This window comes from Phalaenopsis equestris, unplaced genomic scaffold, assembly GCF_001263595.1.
Source record: "Phalaenopsis equestris unplaced genomic scaffold, ASM126359v1 Scaffold000097, whole genome shotgun sequence".
Lineage (NCBI taxonomy): Eukaryota > Viridiplantae > Streptophyta > Magnoliopsida > Asparagales > Orchidaceae > Phalaenopsis > Phalaenopsis equestris.
The window spans coordinates 14,209-25,853 of record NW_018164539.1 but is presented as its reverse complement, the minus strand read 5'-3'; the positions used below and the strand labels follow the sequence as shown (position 1 = coordinate 25,853).

General features: G+C 34.7%; 1 protein-coding gene across 1 annotated transcript in view; it reads right to left on the bottom strand.

The window, feature by feature from the left end:
- The window catches only part of LOC110020467 (serine/threonine-protein kinase EDR1-like), a gene marked incomplete at its 5' end in the record, with an annotated part of 23,283 nt that overhangs the window by 4,814 nt on the left and 6,824 nt on the right, over positions 1–11,645 (bottom strand). The window contains 6 exon segments of the mRNA XM_020718581.1: positions 5,341–5,439; positions 5,533–5,611; positions 6,308–6,408; positions 6,541–6,609; positions 7,583–7,623; positions 7,988–9,243. Coding sequence (XP_020574240.1) covers positions 5,341–5,439; positions 5,533–5,611; positions 6,308–6,408; positions 6,541–6,609; positions 7,583–7,623; positions 7,988–9,243 — 1,645 coding nt within the window.

Below are 11,645 nucleotides of genomic sequence, written 5' to 3'. Positions count from 1 at the left end.
CCTCGAATTTTCGGCATATCCCCCTCCATCGGGAGTCTCCATTCCCCCTCCTCTCAAAGTCCTAGGGTGAGCTCTTATTGGTAGATGATGTCTTCCTCATTGTCTTATCGTTCGATCTGTTTCCCTTTTGACATTGCCAAGGATTCCTTAATCAAACATTGGTTAGAGTTTGCCACTGGAGAGATCGGTATGGCCTTAAACTGCATCTTCATGAACATTTTCTCCCGCATTTCTCCTATGCTCTCAAATTTATCATCTATTCGACTTTTAATGGAAGAAACTTATCATCCATGATGGTGAACCCTTCTTCCATTCCCGATCTGATTTGTCCTACCTCTCCTTCTAGCACATTAACTTTGTTTCTTGTCATCCCACCAAAATATAGGCTCTAATACCAATTTGATATGCTCTGGAACCAAGAATCAACAAGCAACAACGACGAAACAACAGATAGATGGAAAAACTCAAATGAGGACTGCTCTTACGAAAAATAAATGAAAACAAGCAAAATAACAGATAGATGGAAAAACTCAAATGAGGATTGCTCTTACGAAAAATAAATGAAAACAAGCAAAATAGAATGATGATCTACTTTTTGAGGGGTACCCTGGACGTCGGTCGGAACACCAAAAGAAAAAAAACCAATAGCCAACAAAAACATGCATAAAAAAGTACAAATCATATGTTATTCCCCTTAATAGAATCCTCCAATAGCATTTCAAACTTCTCTTCCTAATTTTCCCTCCAAATTCTTTTAATTTCTCCTCCTTGAGTGTGTAATTAAGGCCCTTGTGGACCCCACCTGCTCCTTGCTTTCTTCTGCAGCAGCAATTTGCTGCCCCACTCTTCGCAAAAAAGACCAGCCCACCTGCTATTGTGGCGGGCCAATCCAAGAGGAACCGATTCACTTACGGGCTTAACAACGGTTAGTTGTTAGTTGTAAGCAAAGTTGCAGGCATGCATTTTGTTTTAAATGAAGAAGAAATTTCATTTGATCAGATTTGTCCTTATTATTTTAGCAAATACAAATAAGAGATTTTGGATGTAAGCAAATACAATGCTGATGTGCAATGAGGATATATAATAAAATATAATATAATGGGATTTATATGTAAGCCAAGCAGAATCACATATATCCAACACACAGACTTCGATAATTACTAATATAACAATTTAGTGTCATAATCACATCAACATATATGCACAAAAGGTATGCTTTAGTAATTAAAAATTAAGATTAGTAGTTTCTTTTATCATGTAATCAATTAAATTAAACACAATAAATAAATTATTAAAACGATCATGAATATTTTTATATTTTCTAAATATTTAGATTTTAAATAGGCTTGAAAATATTTTGATTGCAAAATAATACATAAACAAGTAAAATCAAAAAAAATCATAGGGCATGCATATTTTTAAAGAAAACACTTGAATAGAATGCTATGTCATGTTGATTTTTTTTTTCCGCTTAAATAGAACGCTCCTTTCTGTTGATTCAGAACCGAGCGAATCACAGGACTATTCCCCCTTCGGTCCTCCCCTGTTGGGTAAATCAGCGCACAATTAGGCTTTTATCATCGATTCGGTTTGCTCCAGTAGACATCTCATAGGTCGTCGGCCCAATCACCTCTCGTCGAGTGCCAAACATGCGCATATCAAGAGCTACACACTTCCCTCTAGTTCCTATTTGCTCATCCAGCCAAGCAGTCGAACTAAAAGTCCATCTCTTTCTTTCATTCGAGCAGCAGGTTTACTCGATTTGAGCCTCACAATAATATCATGGAGAAACACGACATAGCCTCACAATCTTCTTCCTCGAAAGTCACATCCAAAATCGAGCCTACAACTTCTATCCCAATCATGTTTTCCAACAACAATTCAGAATTCATCTAGTTCACTATAGAGCGAATTGAGACACTGCACAAAATGTTTAGTAATAGTTCAAGGTTTGGAGAAGCATCACAATCCTCTGTCAAGCTATCACCCCGTTGCACACAAAAGCATCTTATCTCATGTTTTTAAGTGTCCAAAGCAATAAATTAAACCTTGGATAGTTTACCTCAGAACCTCAGATCATAAGACGGAAGACATCAAACATCTTCAAAAATTACTATCGTGCACCAGTCATTCTATAGTTTGAATAGCTAATAGTTCATTCTCACCAGTAGTAATAATTGGATCAGTTGAATTGACAAAAAAATTTCACTTCTACTCTGTCCTTGATGTTCCAAATTAAATTGCAATCTACTCTCAATCAGCAAACTTACTCGTGAACTAAAATGTGAATAAATCTTATTCCAATTCTTGTGATATTCAATTGTGGATTTGAGAGAGGTGATTGCAATGTTAAGATGCATGATGTTCTATACATGCTCAAATAAAATAATTTCATCGGTAGGCAACGTCATCCATCAAGTTGTATTTTTGAGTCCAGTTCAAATTTTGTGTCAATTGAAAGTCAACTCATATTGAGTCATAATCGTCTTGGTCGTCCAAATTTTGCGTACATAGAAATGATATTTTCACATTTCTTATCAATAAAAAATTCAATTTTTATCAATGTGAAACTTATCAACTTGCAAAAAAATACAAAATATGTATATTCCAATTTCTATGATTCATAGTGATAACTAGGGACTCTCACAAGTAAATAATATAGGCGGGATATGATGGTTTGTATCATCCATAGATGATCGCACGAGCAACATGGATATTTTTTATGAAAGAAAAATCTAAAACAAACACCATATTTCAATCATTTCATTACATTATTATCCTTCAATTCTAAAGCAAAATTCAAATTCTTAAAACCAATATTGCTAAAGAATAGTTTAATTTCATTCTTAGTCCTTATCTTTCCAATAATGGTATTATCTATATACGCTCGTCTGGATACTCCTCAACAAAAATGGTTCGTTAAACAAAAAAATGGACACTTGAGATGGTTTGTGTCATTATATTATATAATCAGTCGTTAAACAAAAAAATGGACACTTACTTGAGATGGTTTGTGTCATTATATTATATAATCATGTGCCTAAATATTTTTTTGGGGAAGCCACTCTCACAGCCACATACGACGTCAATAGGATGTCGAGTCATAAAATTTCAAATTTTCAATAACGTTCTCATCGAATCCTACCCACACCCACTTTTTTTTTTTGACTTATCATTGAAGATTTCACATCCATCAATAACACCTCACAAAACTTGATCTCATGTCTCTCAGATACATTTTCCTCGGTTACTCATCCAACTAAAAAGGTACAAATACTACTCCCCAACCACCAGAAAAATATATAATTCCAAGGATGTCACCATCTTTGAAAATCAATTTTATTTTCCCAAATCTAAAATTTAGGGGGAGAACTTGAAGGAATATCATATTTGGGATTTTTTTTTCCAAGATAATCAGGCTAATTTTTTTTAACTGAGCCAAATCTTGTGCCTCAACAAGCTCCACTTGTCTCTGCACCTCAAAGAGCTCCACCTGAATAACCAAACTCTATCACAGAAATAGTCTCAATTACCTCTACCGCACCTAAACATGACATAATTTCGTGCCTACACCAGGACCACTATCATGCAAAGACTCACAATTGTCAAGAGCATAACCATGTCCTCCTGAGAATCATAATGACATGGATACCTCAACTCATGATTCTCCTATACCGATGGTTGATCACTTTAATCAACCAATTGCACACATGAAAGGTATCCGAGAGTGCACTCATCATCCAATTGAAAGATATGTGGCCTATGGGAAGTTGCTGCCTTCTTATAAAGCTTTTGTGGCAAATCTTGATAATGTGTAGGTTCCAAACCCAATCCAATAGGCTCTAAAGGTTCTAGCATGAAAACAGGCAGTTGAGGAAAAATTTTGGGCTCTAGAAAAGAATAACACAATAGACACTTACATAGTTACCACATGAAAAAAATCTTGTAGGCTGCAAAAAGATATTTACGATTAAATATAAAGGAGATGAAAGTGTAGAGAGATTCAAAACTAGACTCATAGTCATACGAAATTAACTATCATAAAAAATTTGCACATATTGTCAAATTTAATATGATTCGAGTTTTACTCTCTTGCAGTAAATCAAGATTGGTCTTTATATCAACTTGATGTCAAAAACGCATTTTTTAATGGCAACCCTGATGAAGAAGTCTACAAGACTATACTTCCAGGCTTGGAAAATAAGTTGAACGACAGATTGATTTGCAAGTTGAAAAAGTCCTTAGACGGCTTGAAACAATCTACCTGTACTTGGTTTGACTGATTTGCTAAAACAATGATTAGAAATGGATATAATAATGTCAAGCTATCATACTATGTTCGTTAAATCTAATTCTGGAGGCAAAATTGTTATTCTCACAGCATATATATAGATGATATTATCTTGATAGATGATGATTCAGAAGAGATTATTCTACTAAAAAGGATGCTTGCAACAGAATTTGAAATCAAAGAGTTTGAGAATCTCCGATATTTTTTGGGAATAGAGGTGGTTCGGTCCATGGAGGGAATTATTATATCCCAAAGGAAGTACGACTAAAACCTGTTAAGTAAAACTGATATGTTTGGTTGTAAACCTGTCGACACGCCTAAAAAATCCAACAGAATGTTGAACAAAAGTGAAGAAACCAGTCTAATTGACAAGGGAAGATATCAAATACTTGAGGGCAAACTACTTTATCTATCACACAAAAGACATGTGATTGCATGCTCAGTCAGTGTAGTAAGTCGGCAAAAGAATAACTCAAATGAGGATCATTTGAAAGCAGTGAACAAAATTTTAAGATACTTAAAGATTATTCCTATATAAGGTTTATTCTTCAAAAGATCTAAAAAATCATGCGATTAAAAAATACACATATGCTAAATGCTCGTCGAAGAGTCATGTTTGCATTCGTATCATTTTATTTCCAATTTTATGAACCCTTGATGAGTTTCTTTCTGAATTCCAACAATGATAATCGTATTTGCTTATTTTAAGGTTACTCTGGTATCACTCCATAGAACAATTTGTTAATTTATTCGAACTATGTTAGAATCGGATTTAGGCATTTAGAAGCCAAAGCCGATCTTGACAAAGAAAACATCAGAAAGATCCACAATTTTTTACTTGTTAATGACTACAATACATTTAATTCATTTCCCACAAAATTGAATGAAATTTAATTAAAATACAGAAAAGAACCCATAGATTATCATATGGGAAGGCCACAAGTAGCAGAAAAAATTTCAATCAATAACTAAAGGTTAGACTAAAGCAAATCTATGAAAGAAAATTCCCGACAAATACTTATCAAGGTTTCTGAAATGAGTTCCCTTACCTTAACAGTCCAGTTATTGTCTACTAAAAGATTTGGTGATTTGAGATCCCGATGAACAATTGTTGGAGCACTAGTATGCAAGCAATTCATTCCTTTTGCCTGTAAAAATAAACTACGAGTGTAAAAGAAAGTAAAAACTTATTAAGAAAAAGAGTGAAAGCAAGCGAGAAGAAAAAGGAATAGCATCCATACAACATCAAGAGCCATTTTGATCCTCCTCTTCTCGTCAATTTGGCAATTAGGACGATGTAGAATCTTGTACAAGCTTCCTCTGGAAAAGAATGCAGATATTACATGTCTTCGGTAACAAAAATAGTATAAAAAAGCACTATATGAAATTTGGAAATGAATATCTAAACCAGCAACTATTAGAATCAAATACTTGATGAAGGATTCAAATGATACCAAAACCAATGAATACCACAAACAATATAATTATATAAAAAATAATAATAAAAATGACATGGCAAAGAGAAATATTTGTATGCAATCAACAAAAATATTAAATTATCAAAACTTCTCAAAAACTGTAAGGCTTTGAAATATTTTTTAGAATTATTTTTTATTACGATAAAAACAGAGCCTGTTCAAGCATAAAAACAGGGCCTGTCAACATGCACAAAGCAGTAGACATACTGGTAACTAAAGGAAAAGAAATCTGAGGTGCAGCAGCCAGTAAAGATCCTCAAGACTAAAGAAGGAAAACAAATGGACCTTATTTTTTTACTACTTGGTAAAGGATATTTGGAATTCAATTGTGAAAGCCAAAAGAAGAAAAACATGCCCATGACTCAACATGCATGGAAATATTTTCGTCAAGGACCCAAAAAATGCATGCTTTAAGAGCCAAAATATGCGGACTCATACAACAAGATCAAAGCTGGAGAGTGATTATCAAGCAACTTCCAAACTCCTCGCAATTAAAGTGATCTCAATATAATGTGGTCGGTAAGAGAAATAATCTTACCTAGGAAGAAACTCAGAGACAATTGATAGATTAGGAGGTCGTGTAACAGCACCCATAAAAAGAACAACATTAGGGTGACGCAATCTACGCATTATCCGCACCTAATAAAGTAAAACCAACATCATAAAACCCATCAGTGGCAAAAAAAAATAGGAAGAAAAGATTAAAAGAAAAATTATAGAATGTTTTTTGAAGCTATAATCAATCATATCAACTGAAATTAGTTCACCCACTTCACTTCGAAACTCATCCAAAGCATCACCATAAAAATCTTGGTCTAGGAACTTTTTAACAGCTACTTCCTGTAATCCACAAAAAGTACGCTTATCAGTGGAATTATGCAAAGGGCATCTCAGTGATGTCTCGGTGCTTATTCAAGCAAAGAACAAAATTATGATAAGGATAGGAACATGTATTCAAGAACCTCATCTAAAAGCCCACAAAATATTCAAAAATTCACAATTGAGTTTAATGAATATAAAAAAACAGTACATAAGCTTTTAAGCAACAAATAATTCAAGAACTTCATATAAAAGTTCACAAAATATTCAAAATTTCACAATTGATTTTAATGCATATTAAAAAAACAGTACATAAGGTTTTAAAAGCAACAAATGATGCATGGCAGACAAACAATGAAATAAATATACATATGTTGGCATATAGCTTTGTTCCGGTTTAAAGATGCTTATCACGTCCTTAAACAAAAACCGTATAACAATACATCAAAATACAAAAGCTGAATGAATGCATTACATCAACCATCCAAAAGGGTGGGGGAGCAAATTAACTAGGGAAGCTATGGAAATAAAGCAAAAATAATCATTTCAATTAATATATATGAGATGTTATGCTAAACACCATATTTAAGATGTTTAAAGGCGTTATATGGTTTACGTTCATTGCATGTGTTGGTAGGGCGAATTGTGCTGCAAGGAGTGAGAAAACTGCATTTTTTAAGAAACTGAAGAATAGAGAGGAGTTCATCTAAAAGGGTACACTTCAATACATCACAAAACACCAACTCTCATTTTGTGCAGCCTCAACATAAAAAAGCAATGCTTTTGAACGTTGGCTGCACCTGCACCTCTTTTATACCAATGTTCTAACTAAATAATTGTTTAAAAAGGCTAAACTAAACCTATTAAGGATTTTTCTCTCGGCTTACCAGAAACCATTTCCTCAATGTACGATGAACTACCAAAAAATAAAAAACGTGAAGCAATGCACAATAAGAATCAGCAAACTAGAAATTGAATAATAAATAATACTCACCGTGCCATTCCAATCAGCACAGTAGACTTCGCCATATGAACCTGTTCAAAAGGAAAAGCTCGTCTTTCATGTTTCTTCAAATAAATGTTAATTGTGAAGGAAAATATCATGTGACACGCTAACACATTATTCTTCTTCAATAGATGATTTTGTTTTGGTTCCATTTTCATGTTGAGACTGATGTTGAAAACAGGTTCTGGCACCAAGCAGTGTCATTTCTTGTAACCAGTTTGAATGATTATTGATAGAAAATGACCTTTTGCAGATTATTAAAGTAATTACAACTTTATCTTATATAAATATAACAGTGAACAGAAGTTCCCAGAAAAAACTGCAAATCAAAAATGTCAATTGTTCTGAACATTTTACATATAATAGGGCCTAGTAAAGAATTAGAGGAATTACCTAATCCAATTCTTTCACCAATTATAAGATCTTCCCATGGAAGTTCCCATTCAGCCACATCATCAAGCATTGGATCAATCCTGTTTGGTCTGGATAGAGACAAAGATGGTGATGGATTTGTATCACGCGATCCCTCATCATTCCCAATAAATTTGTCATGTGCGCTAGGTGATGATTGATTTGCATCCCCTGATGCCATATTCCTGTCCAGAAATTTATCATGTAAAAGCCTTTTCCTATCACGATTAGCATTAATGTTTTTGTCACCCTCCTTGTGTTCATAAATATTTGTATCACGCTCCTTGTATTTATGAATCGTATTGTTATGAAAAGCAAAACCATGTTCTTTAAACTGAATCGGAATAAGTACTTCATCTGCTGGGGAATCAAAACCGCCAATCGCTATTTTACAGTTCTGTACAAATTCTGAGTTGTTAATAGCTCCAGAAGAACAATCAGGATTTCTAGAAGAAGTATCATCAGGTCTGACTGAGCATGCGATACCAGAACAATTAAAAGGGTTGGCCAAAGAGCTTCCAGTTGCAGAGGAAGTATAATGAGATGAATTAAGATCTCTGAATCCAAGATTTTTTTTCCTTGGAAGTCCCACAGAAATGTTGAAATGCTTCAAGTTTGAGATGTCATTGCATGGGGCATGATTTTTACGAACTAGAGGTGACTGATGCTGTGGTCTTTCAGGACCTGAAGCAACAGATTCTCTGGGCTTCAGATATTCATTAGTTTTATTATCATCAGCTTCAAATGCTGAAGAATATTTTCCAACTCCAAGAGCTTGGAACGGATTAAGGTCAGCAAAAAGATTTCCCAAGTCTAAGGCATCTCCTGAAGTTCCTTCTTTCAGCTTTTCTTTCATAAAAGCAAATTCAGGAACTTTGTAACGATCCAGCTTCGAAGCTTCACTAATAGAAGATGACAACTGATTTGACAATACCTGCAAATAAAAACTTTCAGGATTTACACTTGAACTGCTGACAGTACTTGATGATTCTCCCAGAACAGATGGTAGCAACACTGCTTTTTCAGTGCTTGCCCTTGTACCAAGCATCGTATCACCATCCAAGTTGAAATATTTATTTTTACCTACCCGAAAATCATCACCCGAATGATCTATTGCAGTACCAAGTATGTTTTCATTCAGCAGTGGACTACAGGAAATCAAAGTAGTATCCTTTGTACTCAGCATATCTGCTGGAATAAGGGTCCCTGGGGCAGCCATAAGATCTACCAAAAACTCCCTGATGCCAAACAAGCCAAAAAGGAAGATACAAGATTCAAAAGATATATTCTTCATATTGTACTTATCAAATATAAATGCTAAGAGATCCAATAGCACAACTTTTTAGAATAATCAGCATCTGTGATGCACTGATATTTTATAATATCAAAGCATGCATATCAGACATGCAAAACGACACATGCCTGTTAGGCATCAAACATACTGTAGACAGCCACATTAATAAATAACATGCATGTCGTCAGTAAGTAAAATGGTAAAATAGAATGAGCAATTGCAGAAAAGTAGAAAACTAAGAAGAGGGTTTTAATTGTGAGTAACATAACTGAAATGACCCTTTAACAATTACTTCATTTAGATTGCATTTTTCTTATAATATCTTCTATAGAAGAGCAAAAATTGACATTTATATATCCAATCATACCCATTTCATAGGATGTCCATTTTCCCATATTCGTACTAGCGCATCATAGGCCAACGTAAACGTAGCCAAATAGGAGTATTCCACATTCACAGGAACCCAATATTCTAAGAGATAAGTCGTGCCTGGCAACTAGCAGCATGGAGGTAAGAATGCTTAAGTGCCAAGTAATGAGTTGAGCATTTAAAGAAACAATTCGCCTTCTGCTGACATTGCTCATCAGCACAAATACAGCAAGTGTTTAGAATCCAACATGGAAGCAGATATGAATGCACTTTCATATCATCACATCAAAATGCTAAATGAGATGTAAAGGCTGGTTTGCCTAAATCTTTTGCGCCAATTCTAGCAAGATTCTAACAAGTCAACCTTTTTTCTTTTCAATTCTTTCACATTAATTTTAACATATTGGTGGTTCTTCTATCATCCATCTACATGGCAAAATAAACCGAATCAATCTTTTATAATTAAATTTTCAGGTTAAGATGAAATTGCATAATTTTATAATTTCCTGTCTGGTCGTTCATGTTTGTCTCGTGACAAATGTTGGAGCCAACTTGTCATCTTTGTTCAAGTGGTCCTCCCTATTTCACTTGCATCTACTCGCCCTCCCCCCACCCCCAACATGCATGTCAGAACATATAAAAAGGTTCATAATGAGAGTCTAGAATTTTTAAATAAAAAATAAATTAAACAGTGAAGAGAAAATATTGTGAAATTTTATAAAAAAACTGCAGAAAATACAAAACATCAAAAAAGAATACCAATAAAAACTCCAAGAAAATGGAAAAAAATTCAAGAAAAATGCATAAACATCCAAAAACTTCAACAAATTAGAAAGATTCCATAGTCATATTAAGAACCCAAACTCTACCAGGTTAAATGCACAAATCCATTTTTCACCCAAGATAAATCATGAAAATATCTGAAATTCTAGAATGTATAAAGAATCGGATATGTACACCGAAGAAAATCTGGATTATGCTTGAACAAAATCATTTGTCTTCTAAAGGCAGAGTCCACACAATTCATGGCATAACAATAAACCAAAACACCAAAATGGAGTCTCCTAGAGACAAAATCGGAATAATTACTTCTAATAATGACCCCTGTTGCCCCAGTCAGTTTTGTTGATCAAATGATGCAAGTTGGGCTTCTTAAGTCATTTTCAATCACTCAAAGGACACAAAAGACTAGAGTGTGTGAGTTAATCGAGTCGACTCGCAAGTAGGCTCGAACTCGACTCACTAATGAGCTTGTGATTTGAGCATAGTGAGCCATGAGCTCAAGCTTAGACTATAACCTGAATGTTATATAAGCTCGAGCTCAAACTTGACAACTTTAGCTTGTTGGTTCGCAAGCTGAGTCGATTAAATCTAGATTCTTAATTCTCCAATTTTTCCTCCACTCAATTTAAATTAGCCACTAGTCCAAACTCTCACCTCAAAAACTACAATTTTTCTCCAAAAAACGGCCAGTCCAATCAATGCCTACTCTAGTGAGTCTCATCATGACTTCCCTTCTAATCCTGTCAATGCCTTCCTTAATGAGCTTTTGTCGTGATTTCCTTCTTGATCAAATTGATTCTCTCTCCAACATGCTCTCGTCTCTTCTTCTCATCCATTCTAGTTGATGCTTCTCTAGTGATATTTAATAATGGGATTCAGATCCTTCCAGAGAAGAAGAAGAAGAGATATCTTCTACCCAAGAAGAAAAGCAAAGGTTGCAACAGTAAAGGATGCTACTTAGATGGTATGGCAACAAGTGGAGTTCCGACGGGGAAGGGAAAAGGTATGGCGGCAGGACTAATGGACAGAGGAATTGCTAGAAAAAGGTTAGGGGGGAAGATAACTTAGATGGTATGGCAACAAGTGGAGTTCCGACAGGGAAGGGAAAAGGTATGGCGGCAGGACTAATGGATAGAGGAATTGCTAGAAAAAGGTTAGGGGGGAAGATACGTATCTTTGTGGGATCGCGCTACA